We start from the raw sequence: 16385 nt of genomic DNA, 5'->3' as shown, positions 1-16385 counted from the left end.
GGGAGATATCGATAATCGATCATTCACGACTGAAACGAATCCGTGACACGAATGAGACCTCCTTAGAGGCGCCAAACGCGTAGCCTAAGTATCGGCATTAATCAGTCTTCAAGTGTGCGTTCATCACCGAATCTACAAATGGAGCATTAATTCCCTCTGGAGAGTCCTTTCGGAGTTTGATTTATGCGCCGCGCCACCCTCCACCCGCCAACTGTCGAATTTCGATCCATCGATGTCTCGCGAGTCCGTCGAGAGTGTCTGCGTCCGACGCACTGACCCGCGCGCGGTCACAATGGCAAACCTTCGAAACATGGCGGTAGGGTGGTTATATAGTTATATGACCGGTAGGTATGACAGTGCTACCATTTTTTTTATTATTTATTTATTCATTTTTGGGGGGGGGGGAGGGACATAAGACTCAATGGTTTCCGATATCATTTCCGATTTCTTAAAAGTTCCGGGAGAAAAATCCGAAATATGCACGGATTTAGTTCCGAGGATAGTCGAATTCTTTTTTTAAAAAATCATCAAATTTGATCGAATGATCGTTCAAAAACCCAGAAAGTACAAGAATTTTTCGATAAATAGCTGAAACTTCCGGAAAGAGTTCCGATTATTTGAAACATTTCGAAATTCGGAATAATTCCAGAAAATGGCAGCGCTGAGGTATGAACGGTAAGGTGCTCCTTACCGCCTGGCTCAGGGCCGTCCTGAGGGTTAATTGGGCTACATTTTTCAATTAGGAATTACAACTTCTGGCTTAGTTTAGAAACAACGTATCTACCATTAATTCCCCTATGCTTTTGAGTTTTTCGCGAATGAGCCAGAAATTATAATTTATCCTAATTGCAAAAATTTCGATTTCGAAAATTCATCTGTAGTATGTCATGACAACCCTGAAATCGTAATCTCCTGACTCAAAAATTACAGACGGTTTCCGTTTGACGTCCCATCTTGATTTAACGAGACAGATCGGCCATAGCCACGCGAGATTGAGACCTCAAGTGCCCACTTCTCGCGGCCAAAATCCGACGCGGCCACGCACCGAATCGTTGCTCTACGCCGGTATAACCACGTAACTCCACTTTGGAATGAGCCCTGCCATCCGTATTTCTCCTTGCTTCCGAAAGCTCATGTGAAAATTAAATTAAGTTTCCTCCGCGAGAGAAGCGACGCTATATACGACCACGTGTGTATAAGTGGCCTGCACTCCGAGGTTTATGTTGGCCCCTCTTGAGGCGATTTCCTCGAGGTTGTCCAACATTGAAGTGCTGTGAAATACAGTTCCAAACTCGGCGCCATTTTCGATATGCCGCGGAAATGTGTCCAACAATTAACTGCAGTTGCGAATACCCAAACCTGATCCGTTCGTAGTTCATCGCTGTAAGATGGGGCCCCAGAAACGCCTTCAAAGAGATCCAGATGCAAAAAGTCAAGCACGTGCACTTGTGTCCTCGCAGAGGAGTGACTTTAGGATTTAACTGCATTTCACACCACGCAATTTCCTCTAATGCTCTACTTCTTTAAATAGACAGTCAAACAGCTTGAATTCTTGATTAATTTCCTGTAGATTTCAAATATTTTGCTCGCAAAATTCCGAAGTGGTGTGTTGGTTCGTTCCCTGTTGAACAAACTAAAAAATAATAGGAAATTTGGCATTGTCTGGTGTATTGAGGCTAGCACTAGTTTAATATGTCCATTTAATGGATAAACATATAATAAATCAAAACTTTTTGGATCGTATACAGAGGCGGATCCAGCAACTTGGCAACACCGGATTCCCTCCATTTAAACCTAGAGAAATGTATCGATTCTTGGAGGGGCCAGGTGCTCCGACAAGAATCGATTATTTAACGTAGGTTTAAATGGAGAAAAACAAACCTATGTTAAATAATCGATTCTTGTCGGAGCACCTGGCCCCTTCAAGAATCGATACATTTCCATAGGTTTAAATGGAGAAAAACAATGTTGCAAATTTGCTGGATCCGCGCCAATGGTCGTATAATTATTTCTAAAGAAGATGCACGCAAATAGTCAAATCAAGCATTTCGTCATATACCTTGGAAAATAGCCGAATATTCTTACTTAGATTTAAATCCTGATTATTTTCCTAATTTAAGACAAAATAATTCATCGATCGCGTAAGGAAGAAATGTCTGTAAAAATGTTCATCAAAGGATCGTATTTTAAACGGGTTTAAGCTCCGGACGGATATGTATCTTTGAAACAGCATATCATTGAGTACAACATTTTTTTAATTTTTAACATTCAAATATATGCAAAGAATTGGAAGAAGAGGGAACGAGGGGAGTTCTTAGATTTGATCAGTCATTTTTTCCAAAATATTGACAAGCCATGAGCTTTGCGTCCTAAAACAAAATTTCGTAAACTTTCAAAATTTGACTATCTGCGTTTAAAAAAATGCCTGATTTTAATAATCACCTGCGACATACACCTATTTTCATGCACCAAGATATCGTCACTTTCCGGCCAAAGTATTAAAAGCAACGTGCAACGTTTCAAAATTTCCGCCGCTATTTTATTTTCTTACTTTCTAAATCGTTGGTTGAATCTGCTTGAAAATTGCACTGAATTTTATCGGCAGCACAAAGAAAATTTAGTAAAATTTTCGGACAGCCTCTCTAAGCAAGTTCTCTGTAAAAAAATAAAATGGCGGCGGAAATTTTGAAATGTCACATGGCGCTTGTGATACTTTGACCGTAAAATGACGATGTGTTTGCGCCTCATGACCTTCATCGGTCTGTGCTTTCATCAGTCTACCATGCAGTTTTCGATTCCGTCAGATTTCGTTACGTGTCAGATTGACGAATGACGATCCATTAGCTCCTAATTTCCTCATAGAATGCTCGTTTGCTTTATTTCCAGGTTGCTTACATCACGATTCCTTCTATGAGAGTGGAACCGAATGGAGGGATAAGAGTGACCCTTGCACCGTGCTGACGTGCAAAGCAGGGGTGGTGACAGAGTCTGAGATCCAATGTTACACCCCCTGTAAAAACCCCCTTCCGCCAGGCCCCGGCCAGTGCTGCCCGACTTGTCCTGGTAAGTCAATTCTACTCCATCATTCTTTTAGCTCATGCTTTTTTTTACCTGAACAGGCAACATTATAGTCAGATAAGGACGTATTTCTGCCAAACGGAACCATGTGCATTATGCAAAAGCTTTGATGACCCTTAAATTCTATCTCCATGTGCAAAATGTGTAACAAAGCTCTAATCCATGGTGATTTTGTTTACTTTTGTTTTCATTTTTTTATTTTTATTTTACAGAAAGGCCCTTTCCTCTATGAACGATCACATTATACCGAAACGATTTCATCAATTTATTAAGAGAGAATAATCCGTTCATAAAGTGAGAGTTGCATTTCAAGTGTATTCCCAGCCACGGGTCTGCTCCAGAATTATCATTGTCGACGCGATGTCTTAGACGTACCGCGAGCTGCCGCCGGGCGCGATGTCTTAAAATGCTCGAGACGCACCGTGACAGCATAGAGCGTAAATCGGACAGAAGGCGCCCAGAATCAAAGTCGGTGAGCGGCCAGAATACACGGGCGGACACCAAACGCCGATAATAAGGAGGCATTCAGCCGAACAAAAGACCAAAAATATGATAAGTTGCCGATATGAGGCGCATACTATAATACAAAGTGCGGCAGCGTTACCAGATTTCTTAGAATCCACGATTTATTCACCAGCAGCCTAATTGTTGAAATTCTGTGTTTGTCGGGTAGACATGGACAACATAGGCTAAATGGCGAGGCGTAATTGGTCTGCTATGTCTTATCGCTGCTTTTTCGCGCTTTGTCGATCGGAATGGACGACAAACTAAAGGCACCTCTTGAGTTTCCGACAGTATGTCGTTCATTCCAACCGACAAAGCACAACGAAGCAGCGATAAGACAAAGCCGACCAATCACGCTCCGCCTTCTAACCTATGTCATCTATGTCTACCCGATAAACACAAAATTTCAACAATCAGGCTGCAGAATCGCATCAATTAGCATTTTGAAAATGGGGAAAATGAGTTTAAATCGATAGGTGTAAAACTTTGTTCCTAACATTGAGTCTCAGGAGGTGCAAATTTCGCACTTTTCCTCGCTTCATTTGACGACTTGGTTCGTTTCTGTTCACCGTGTTCCATACCGTCTCTGTTCTGGAGGTTCGTTAAAACTCCTTGAAAAACTTAAAAAAAGCTCGGCAGTCAACTGATGATGGTGGCCCGGGTAGCCACCGAAACGCGTCCGATAAATAATTAGTAAGTAAAAGCGTGAGTTTTTTTTTTTTAATTTTTCAAGAAGTTTTAATACAACAGCTTTCACTGTTTATAAAAATTTCGATCGTTTTATCAACATCCGGAGGTTTAGTTGGCTAACAAATAGGGATTTTTGCCAAGAGACGGCACCCCTGGCCTCTGGTGGCGAGTGTGGGAAACTATGCGGGCACGGGAGCCGTCATTGATGCCGCCGCACGCCGCGCCGCGCTGAAAACAAAACCGAAATTAAAACTCATCGGGTTAATATTAATTAGACGGGAGCCCACGAAGCGTGGCTAATCGACCTAGCAGGATCCATCGATTCAGAGTCCAATCCTGCCCTCTTGAGTCAGAACACCGTATGAGCCTCCGAACGTAGCCAAATTTCATTCGATAAAAAAACGAATTTTCCGAGAAACTTGTTAAAATTTTTCTTGTATGTATAAAGCCGCTTTTATAGCGCTCTCCTGGCGCTCTGCGACACCTACCCGCCAAAGTTCCCTATCCTCCCCAAGCCCTTCAGGGAGTTGGCAAACCCTCATTTCTTTTTCATTCAAAATTTTTCTTCCAATGGTGAAATTGCACACTGTAATAAAAATCTGTTATTGTTGCTTCCCTTTCTTTTTTAGTGCTTAGTAACCTGAGTTCGTAGTATTTTTTATACATTTTTTCCAATAAGGGAAATTGTGCGAAAATAGATTCAAAAGAAGTGAGCAAAATTCACCGCTTTGTGACGTCAACCAGCGGTATATCCCATTTAAACACGCATGCACTTTAACAGATTAGGTTATTTTATCATATCGCCCCCAATAATTGTTTAATTTAGAAACCACGAATATTCTAGTGCTCAATCCTCTAAGAAGTTTCATCATAATTATGAAATTCATAAAATTTTAGGCACCTGCAAATTCTCCATTTCCATAGAACTGTAATAGGAAAATTAATATCTAAGAATTCCAAGCAAAAGAGCTCGTATATCCCGTATAACTTTACACATTTTTTTTTCTTAAAAATATAAATATCTATTTCTCGGAGGAAATTTAGCCACATTGGAATGTTTATACGGCGTTTTAACGTACCACGACGCACAGTTACGCAGTCGCGCGGTGCGCTTTCAACGCATGCGCATAACATCAATGGGCCTGCACAATGCTTTAATGAGAGAGATGTCTCCAAAAGGGAACAAACATGCCCATTTCCATTTATGAGATCTGGGTTACATTAGAAAACTTGCATTCGGAGGATCATCCGGTACAATGATATGGTCCCTTTTAGAAACGACTTTTTCGAATGAGCGCTCTGATTGTTGTGTGTCCACGCGCCTCCGGCCAAATTTTCGCCCCTCTGACTGATTTTTTTCGAGAGTATCGATCCATCGAATGGATTCGACTTTCCTCCAAAAAACAGGACCTACGAATCAAAATCGAACTGACAGCACGACAGTGAATCTTCATCCACCGTCTGATTCGTAGATTTCGTTCAATTTCCACATTCAAATTGCAAGTTCACAATTGGACGTATTTCTATCAAACGGAACTATGTGCATTAGGACATGAGCCCTGAGACCCATAAGAATATGTGCATAACAGGGCTCACGTCATATTGCACATAGTTCCGTTTGATAGAAATACGTTCAATTGCTCTACGTCACGTGCTCTTTTACCAGTTTGCGGTTGAAGTGCGAAAAAACAAAAAATGTTTATGGTTAGCATTTCAATAAAATCTGAGCCTTCTTTAAAATCATAGATAACCTCGCGTTTTTTCGCGCTCTTAACTTAAACGCTCTTTCAACTCAAAACAATGCGAGGGAAAATGGAAAAATATACGAAGTTGGGTTCAAACCCAAGATGCATCTATTTTAACTCCGCGGGGGACCGGGTTGCATACGCTAGAGTTTGCAGGCGAAATCTGAGATCTGCCCACGATCCACGCGTGCTTGCGATTTACGGCTCTATATAGAAAATGGAAGAATATACGAAGTTGGGTTCAAACGCAAGATACAACTATTTTAACTCCGAAGAGGACCGGGTTGCATACGCTAGATTTTGCAGGCGAAATCTGAAATCTGCCCACGGTCCACGCGTGCTTGCGATTTACGGCTCTAGCTATGTAGAGAACACGTGCCATCGGTGCTCTTGACTAGCGTCTGTGACCTGACCCACCGTCGAGTTAAAATGCCTGCATGTTGTGTTCAAACCCAATTTTGTATATTCTTAACGCTCAATGCATAATTCAAATACCAAGTTCGTCTTTCGGAAAGCATCACAGTCCGTTAATATCGCGTCATAAATCTGTGCGACAGGAGCGTCCAAATAGTTGACCGATATAGACGTTACACTCGAGGAAAACACTAGTCGCATCTGTGCCTTATCGCGAAAGGCATGGGCAGATCTCAGATTTCGCCCGCACAATCGAGCTTATGCAACCCGGGCCACCACGGCGTTAAAATAGTTGAATGTTGCGTCCGAACCCAACTTCGAATATTCTCATTGTTATACTATACGCTCGGCGCATTATTCAAATGCCGAGTTTATCTTTCGGAAAGGCATCTCAGTTGATTCATAATGCGTAATTTTGTTTGAATGATGTTATCTCTGGTCACTGAGGAGCCTAGAGGAAGGTATACGGAATGCTTCCTAGTCCGAAAGGGGTAATGGAAAATGACGAAAGGCTGATCTCGAATTTCGCCCGCAAAATTGAGGGTATGCAACCCGGCCCATTACGGAGTTTAAATAGTTGCATCTTGGGTCCGAACCTAACTTAGTATACTATTTCATTTGTTTCACGCTCAGTGCATCATTCTAATGCAGAATTTATCTTTCAGAAAGGCATCTCAGTTGCTTTACATCGCATTATTTTGTGCGTAATTTTTTTCCTCAGTTAACTGAGATGCTTTGGAGGAAGTTATTCGGGATATTTGGATGATTCTAATTCCAAAGGGTGTAATGGAAAATTAAGAAATGAATTTTAACGGAATTCGCGTGACTCGCGTTAACTTTTTGAACGAAACAGTTTCATTGAATTAAAAAATCAATATTTCAGATCTACTATTAAAATTATGATGATAGATATACCAATTATGCCCATTGTTGCAGAGAGACTGCTAGGATAACACTTATTTCACTTTGCTAAGATATGCATACAGCACAGCATAGCACATGGATAAAGTAAGGGGCGTTATCTACAAAGTGATACTTATTGTTCGTTTGACTGTCTATTTTAACATATTATTTAATATAAAAACCCTGCATTTGGACCACATTTTGCATTACGGAACCACTTTTTCTGGCCCATTTTATAAATAGAGTAAGTTACATTAATATACCATTGCAGGTAGGTATTTTTATGTATGAGCTAAAAATAGCAGTTATTTCCTAAATAAAAAATGAAGCCCACTTAACTCTTTACGAGGTTTCAACATGTCGCCAAAATCAGAGTATGAGGGCTGGAATAAAACCTCCTTCTCAGAACCACCCATAAAAGAGGATGACTCACTGCAGCTATTTGTTTCGGCGCCATTTTTCTTCCATGGCCTGCAGAGCTTTTCTGACCAGAGTCTGACACAATGAAAATATTTCTATTGAACAATTTTCGGGGTCAATTCGGTGTAAGATTCGTCGAAGGGCCATCCGAAACGTATTGCGGCGAACACAGACAACTTGGAATCAATATTCAATCGATGGTCCATGCATATCACCTGCGGGCTGATTGTCGAAATTGATAGACAAAGCTATAGACAAAGACAACAAAAAGGACATGGAGGGATCCTGTTGGTGGCAATCCACGAGGGATCCTACAGTTAGTCCATAATTTTCCCCCATAGTCTATAGGAACCAACCATTTCAACCTATAGAATCGCTCCATATTTTCTATGTCTTCTTTGTCTATAGCTTTGTCTATCAATTTCAACGATCAACTCGCTGTCGAATATCTAAAATGAATGAAACTAAATGGATATAGATACTCGCACCGAGGTCCGGTTTTTTACACGCGGTATCGAGTGACGCAAGAGTGGAAAAAACCCTATTCAGGAGCACTATAAATGGGAAATCCTTTGCGCTCGGCCCATGAAAAGAAAACCGTTTAACTGCAAGTGAGGGAGATAAAAAATCAAGGTAGGAACTATTCAACGAGCAGGGTATAAAACGATGCCCGAGTGAGAAGCTAGTTAGCTCATGAAATACGCCTTGGCTAAAACTCTAATTGAAAACTCTTTCAACGAGGCCGCAAACCCTCCTCAAGAGCGCCGACAGACTCACCGCGAGACGGTGGTCAGGAAACGGGGGAGGGGGAATTCTTTGGTGGTCAAATATTGCTCCGAAGCCCTCGAATTATTTTAATTTACGTGATTCCTTTGAATAATGATTACACACAAACAATCTCCCACCCCTGCGATTGAGTCATTCCATGCCGATGTCCATCGAGAGGCAACGGAATCCCGATAGTGATTAAGTATAAATGATCGTCGGGACAGCGTTGCCAATTGTTTTAGTTTATTTCGTTTTCTTTCCTGTGGTCTCGGTAACATCCCGTCCATACCCTTCTCAAGAGAATTTCTAAGGGCCAGTTATGCCACCCCTGGTAAAAGTTAACCCCTTGTCAAGACAAATCTTTCAGAGCTATTTGGGGGGGGGGGGGGGATTAGGGCTTGTATGATATATTTTATTGTAAAGATGATACTTCGGCTCTGGTGGAACATTTTGGAACTAAGAAATGTAACATCCGGTTATTTCACGGATACCTATCCTGAGTTCTTGGCAACTTTAACATATGTAACAAGAAGTAGAACCAAAACTTTAACAGCTGCTCTCCTGTAGGAGGCCCCATATGGTAGTGATCAAAGGGGTTTAAAGAGGCCCCTATCATCATACTAATAAAAAAAGAATTATTCTTTTGAACTTATGAGTGAAATTCAACAGTAAGCGTTCGAAAATGCTTTTTTGCAATAAGAGATTAAAATGATTGCCTCCAAGAATAACCACAAAATAAACAAATTATAATATCAGGAGATTTGTGAACATAAAAGTAGATCCGTGCCTTCTTTAAAGTTTGTCATAATCATGAATTTGAAAATTTGAAAATTGATATTTTTGAAAAGTTGTTGGACCAACATGTCCATTAATCGACTTCATGCAACGGGTATCAATAATCCAAATTTGAGATATTAAGGTGCACTTTCCCGTGGACGAATAAGTAATGAATGGATGCTTATTTACGATTAAATCGGCAACAGTGCGCCTTGCGTACTTCTCAGCGGGGGTGCTTCCTTGGAGGGCATCCACTCCGAAAGGACTGAGTTTGATTAGATTTAGCCGTAATGACCTGATCTGGTCCTGATCTGGATCCCCGGGAAAAATGAAGCTGCCGAAAGGTGGGAGCAGATCACTGGACGTGATGAGGCATCCACTTATAAACTTATAAATTAATGTACCTGCACATGACATGTTTATTCGCTACAACGTTGCCAGATCGCATCGCAGCCCTTTCGGGGTGCTCTAGTCACTCAGAGGGGGATGAAGCTTTTTATTCAAACATAAGCACCGAGATCGCACTTTATATCTACGCTTTGGTCTTATCATGCTATAATTGATACAACTGCAGCAGTAAGGTCGTATCTTCAAAGTGAATTTTGAAGAAGAAAAAAATTGTCAAATGGGGGATTATCGGAGAATGGATGACGAAAAAGAATGTAATAAGAGGGGAAAGAGGATAGAAGAGAAGGAAATGAAAATGAGAATAGAGAGAGATTGCAGTGGTGGTAATGGAGGATGAAGAAGTAGTAGGTAGAAGAAGAAAAAGAAGGAAACAAAAATTGGTGTAAGAAGGACAATAGAAAATAAAGAAATTCTTCCGCTTCCCCTGCATTCTTCTCTTAATCAATTCTTCCTCTTTCTCTCTGCCTCCTCTCCTCCTTCCTCCTCTCCTTCTCCCTTCTCTTCCTCCGTTCTCCAGAGGGTCTTCATCTGAATTTTAGGAATCCTATGATCAAATATCATCAGTGAGGTGTCCTGCTCTGCGATGAATCGATTGCTTTGCCATTTAAATCTATGAAAAAAGATCGATTATCAGGGTGTACCTTAATAATCGATTCTTTACCATCGCTGCAAACGGTGAAAATATCGATTGTCGATTATTCGCAAAATTTCGCAACGTCAGACGCCGCTAAAGATGCTCAGGAACCGAGGCATGATTTATAAGACTTCCCATAAACGTTTCCTCACCGAGTGGAAGGGACGGGGTGATGACTGAACGGGGGGGGGGGGAGGACTGGGGGAAGAAAAAGAAAAAAACACGGGGAATGGGAAACTGGTGAAGACATGCTGATTGCGGGGGGCTGTCGGTCGGGGGAAGGGAGGGGGCATGACCTGATTGACCCGCTCTGTGTGGCTGGCTGACCACAGGTGGCCTGCTATCAGCTCATTGTTTGTTCAAGCGATCCGACCAAATTGATTCCTTGCCACGAAATAATTAGTTTGTTAAATACCTGGCCTTTTGCAGTTATGCGCGCTGCGTTTGCGGCACCGGCGGCCGTCGAGAAAGCAGATCGGAGATTGGGCCTCACAGAGGCGCACCAGGGGGCGAAAATTGGAATCTCTGGATTCCACCAGAATACTTTCCCCTGTTACTAACGTTAACGTCACTCATGGTTAAAGATCGATTATCGATATTTTCCCATTTGAAGCTATAGTAAAGAATCGATCATTAAGGTGACCGTTGCGAACAACCTGTTTATCGATCATTTTCCATATAGGTTTAAATGACAGCTTAATCGATATATCGCAAAGCACGCCACGCCACTGTTAGATTCAGACGAGCCCTGCTCAAGGAAGAGCATTAACAAGTGATTTTACATACGGGGATTTTTTTAAATTGAAAAATCAATTTTTCGAAAATTTGATAGATTTTGGAAGAGAAAAAACATCATTTCCGGCTCCAGAGGCTTAAATTGAATGCGAATTATTCCGTTTGTCATCTGAGAAAAAAATTTTCCTCCTCTAGGACGCAGAAGAATCGGATGACTTTTACATAGTGGTATATGGAGCACCTGTCCAGACACACTTCGATATTAGGAACAGATGCAACACATTATATCCTATGTTTTGGCCGCTGAATCTGGAAATGATCTTATTTTTTTAATCGTGTACAGATTTCCCGGAAAAATATTTTTCTCGGGTGAAAATGTTTTAATTTTTATTTTTTTCCGGTAGATTTTTAGGAAAAATTCCGATTTTTTTGGTGGAAAACGACCCTTAAAATCGGAGATAGTTTTCGGAATCAGCGCTTAAAATCCACTCGGTACCAGTTGCTACAGATTAGGCAAATCTACCAAAGTAAAAATTTATTGACCAGTGTAATACATCCCAAAAAAACTGCAAATCAACAATGAAATAAATTTAAACAAAAAATTCTCATCTAAAACCGCCATCAAACCGATTTTCTAAAATCATTTTATCGATGAGCTTATTTCATCTGAGTGAGGAACAATGAATGATTATTAAAAAACCGAAGAATTATCAACTTGTGATGAACAAAGAATCAATTAAAGAATAAATTAAACATTAAAATTTCATCTAGAACAAACTACCCTTGATCCAACACGTAACCACCCCATGTGCGATGCGTTGCGGAGGCCTGAGCCCCTCTTGTTGAATATGCGACGACGCTTTTAGCTTGTTAACCAATCATCTTCCTGGCGTAACTCAGCCTCGTCTGCGGTCTTCTCCCCCTCCCACCCTTGTCCCTGAAATTAAGATTTTCCGTCCCTCCCCCTCTCCCCACGCCCACACATCAGGGTCAACCCCTTCCACGAGTCCATTCAATCTATCCTCTGTATTTCCGTTGAAAGCGGAAAATGAATAACTAATTACGTAGCCAGACAGTAGAAAATGATTCCGAATCACGCTCGTTAAGTCATTCCGTATCTTTATCTTCCGACAGTCGTCGCCACCGACGCACACTGGATTGAGTCAATTTGAGAGGTCGGACATGAAATATTTGACTAAAACTGCAAATTTTGATGTTCATTTCGTCTTATTTTGAAGTTTAAGGGGTGCTCCGAGATGAAAATTTTACGAGGAAACCAATGGAACCACTTTCAGAACCTCAAAGTTTCGTAGAAACGGAGTTATAAGCGTTTGAGGTTTCCAAATTTTGTCCGACCTTTCCTATTGACTCGATCCACTGTGCGACGATTAATAATCTCGACATACCCCGATATGGACGATGTGAAAGGGGCAATTTTTTCTTCTTTTCTTCTACGTTCTGGTAACTACGTAACGTGTTATGACAATGATAACTGTGAAAACTTGGCGTTCTTGCGTTTAGAGTCGGGTGAATTTTTCTGTCTCTCTACGTCGTGTGAAATAGGATGTCAATGATGCAAGGTCATTTGGCAATTTTTTTCCTTGGAAAAAGGTTATGCAATTGAAATTTCCAGTGAAAGAAAGATGCAGGTGAACATTTTGTGATTTCTAAAATGTTTCCTCGAACCAAAACGACAGTACATTACTTCATTTCATTGGCAGCCTAGAGCGGAGCATCGCGAGCTCACGCCTCACGCCATAGCGCCTTCAATTTTGTAGATGCAACACGGACATCCATCAAGCACGAATAGTTGTATCCCTGCGCCGTCATCAAAGCCCTTTCCATTGCTCTATTTCCATGTTGTGTTGGTTCCGGCTGTCTTATTTGTAGTAGTACTTTAAGGGCTGTGTGAGCAAAGCAGCTGAAATAGGATATGTGTAACCGGGCCTTTTACTTATCTTTTCTGTCGAATCCAAGCGCCACCTCATTAACAGCATAGAGCGGAGCATTTAACTGTAGGTTCACACATCGCGCCTTCAATTTTGCAGATACAACACGGACATCCGTCAAGCACGAATAGTTGTATCTCTGCGCCGTCATCATAGCGAGTCCTTCTTTCTTGCTCAGTCTCCATGTTGTGTTGGTTCCGTCGGTCTGATTGTAATAGTGCTTCCAGGGCTTCGTGAGCAGCATAGCCAAAGTATAACTTGGATTGAATTTGTTGGTCAAATTAAGTATCGGGTAAAAAAATTGGGTGAAGTGTCTAGCTACCATCATAATTGACACGCTTAAATTGTCATTGACTCTATTTGTCAAAAATAAGAAATTTTCCCACTTACTTTTATGCTTGTAGTTATCTGATTCATAATAAAGGAATGGAAAGGAACTTTGCACCGCGACGAAGCGAGATGCGTGTTTTTATCGCTCCGCCGAAGTTCCACGCAAACTAACGCCGCACAGTGGGTCGAGTCAATCAGAGTGGTTGAACATGGAACTTTTCACTAAAACTGCAAATTTTAGTGTTGATTTCGTCACATTTTACATTTCAAGGGGTGCTTTAGGTGGAAAATTTCACGAGGAAACCAATAAAACCACTTTTAGAACCTCCAAGTTTTGTATAAACGGAGTTAAATGTGTTTAAAGTTTCCAAATTTTGTCCGACCTCTCCTATTGACCCGATCCACTGTGCGCCGTGAGGGAAAAGCAAGGATCGAACAGCGCCGAGTGAAGAAACATACCCCTATTCCTCATGACATATCACCCGCAATTTTGATAACTTGCACGGCGAAATATTCTCAGGAAATCCCCAAATTGTTTTAATAAATTAAAAAGAAAAATAATAGCCAAAGTTTTAAGCTCGCGAGGAGAGCACCCGAGGGAACATCAATTTCCCCGTTTCCTGCTTTTGTCGAGAGCGAAATAACCGAAGAATCCGGAAAGTAGTTCGGCACTAGACCCGACTCGCAGTCTCCCCCGCACCACGCTTCCACAAGCAGCGCGCGACGAGGAGCGAATCAATTGCGCGGCTTATTCGCGCGACCGGGTCCAATTTTTTTCATCCCGTCCGTTGGTACAGACGTTGGCGACGCGAATCGCTTTTTCAATGGCAACAGGCGAGTTGAAACTCATTTCACCCGGTCGCGCGAATGATTCGCGCGGATGACTTGGCGCCGCGCGCGCCCTGTGAAACCGTGGCCTCACTCGGAGGAAAAGAGCCTCCGAAGAATGCAAGTGGAGTGCAATCATTTATCCCGGGAAATTCTTTTGCTTTATCACGAGAGCCCGCATCGATAAATTCCGGGGGATTTTTCATCATTACACGGGGTGCGTTGACCCAAGTTTTTGATTCATCGCCCGGGCTCGCGCAAGCTCCCACTTCTTACGTAACGCGAGACGCGAAGTTGCTCCGATAATGGCGGGGCAATTAACAATTTCAAGCGTTGAAATTAATGTCCTCCTCGAAAAAATATTGGGCATACCTCGGTTTACAGTCTCATTGAACTATTTAGACGGTCCGGTCCGCTCAAAAGCGGGTGTCAAGACCCGTTGATAAATGAATCGTCCGGAATTAAAACCCAACATATTTGTTATCTTAGGAGCTCCGGAACTCGTGCATTCTTACGGGCTTCAGGTCTCATCGAGAAGAGAACGTATCAGATTTTAACGGCAACCGATCAGAATGAAGGTGCGGGTAACCGCAAGAAGTACGATCAGTTGTTGAGCGGCTGAAAAATAAAGGCTAGAATTTTGGCTTAAATGGTTCGAATTTCGCCCGAAATTACTACGAGGAAAAATTCCAAGCACGATGAGACTTCTACCGTGGAAGTTTAAAACGCAAAAAAATGCGGGATCTGAATTTAACCGGAAAGACGTCTCGGCCTGTAGGTCCGAATTCAACTTTAAACTAGTGTTTCAGGTCACAACTGCAGTGACAGCGCTCACTGTAGGAAATGTAATATTTCTTACTATTTTTTATATTCACAATTATATACTGTCTGTCTCACGTAATTAATTTTAGAGCTGAGCCTCGTTGCTATAATACAATACATCTCAATTTAAATCAATCTGATCAGGAAACAAAAAAAAACAATTACATCAAAAGAGCAGTAATTTTTGTCAAAATTTCCCAGAAAAATAACATTAAATCAAACTAACGTTGTAATGAGGAATATTTTACTAATGAATAGAGCAGAAATCCGCGAGTTCGAATTGAATGAAATTAAAAGTACGTTGAGAATACACACCAAATGTTCCGCAAGAATGCCGCATTTCTTTTTCGATATGATATAATTTTTTACGTTAACTGTTGAACATTTGTCTTCCATTTTTTCTGAAAATTATCTCCTCTTTTACCTCGAAAGTTAACATTCAAAGTATCTGTCAAAGTGAAATGTCAAAAAATATTCAAAGCGTAACTCAAAAATAAACTTTTGATCAGGGAAAACGAAGAGAATGCTCCACGGGAAAATGGTACCACTATTGACGATTATTTTCAAAATCACGTAAGTACCAAAATTGCGAATGCGAGAAAAACCAAAAAGTCCGTTTTTTCGCTCTGTTTTTTTGTTTTTTTGTTTTTTTTATTTAACATGATCGATTATACCAGAGAAAATGGAGAAAAAACAACCCCTCTACCACCAAAATTGAGATTGGCGTTTACGTGATTGGAAATGATGATTAGGGGATAACCCCTAAAACTTTTCTTCCGTGTAGTCCAGTGCGTTTTTTGCCAGCACGGTTGATTTGGAGAGGGTTTCCACAGAATGCAACCCGCTCAACAAAGAGCCTCATTTGAACAGTCTAATTTACCAAGGCGGCTTCGAAAAAATATCCAATTGATACAAAACCGGGTGGCGAAACTGAAAGGCATGAATGAGACGGAAAGGGAGTCGCGGAAAGCGAAGACGCGACAGAGTAGGAACTAATTTAACAGCAATTAAACGACAAGCCATTAAATCAAAGGCGATGGGGAGGGTCAACCCCGAAGGCGGAACGAAAAAACAGTCCAGATAAATAAACAAATGCACCGTTGAGCATCTCCCCGAGACACAAGCAATCTACTCATGCGGAAAAAAAGAAGGGCGCGGGGTTGGAGAACAACTGTAAGGGCGGAAAGAGGGCGGCGGAGGAAACTGGACCAAACCTGATCAGAAAAAGAAGGAAAAAGAAAAAGAGCCATAGATTTATCTGCAGCGTCACAGCTCAGACGTATATTTACTCTCGTTAAATATTTTGTATCTCAGACGAGGACGGTGTCACCCTCTCTTTCCTTCCTCTGTGCTCCCGTGCTAAGGAAAAACGCCGTATGA

At 41.5% G+C, this 16385-nt stretch overlaps 1 protein-coding gene across 2 annotated transcripts in view; it reads left to right on the top strand.

The window, feature by feature from the left end:
* cv-2 (crosveinless 2-secreting protein) overlaps positions 1 to 16385 on the top strand; it is a 201161-nt gene that overhangs the window by 152692 nt on the left and 32084 nt on the right. For both annotated transcript variants that reach the window (XM_019055954.2, XM_072295931.1), the window contains exon 5: positions 2887 to 3063. In XM_019055954.2, coding sequence (XP_018911499.2) covers positions 2887 to 3063 — 177 coding nt within the window. The remainder of the gene's footprint in view (positions 1 to 2886; positions 3064 to 16385) is intronic.

This window comes from Bemisia tabaci, chromosome 1 (genome assembly GCF_918797505.1).
Source record: "Bemisia tabaci chromosome 1, PGI_BMITA_v3".
NCBI classification, from domain to species: domain Eukaryota; kingdom Metazoa; phylum Arthropoda; class Insecta; order Hemiptera; family Aleyrodidae; genus Bemisia; species Bemisia tabaci.
Note: the sequence above shows the minus strand (reverse complement) of the source record. Positions and strands in the feature narration are given on the sequence as shown.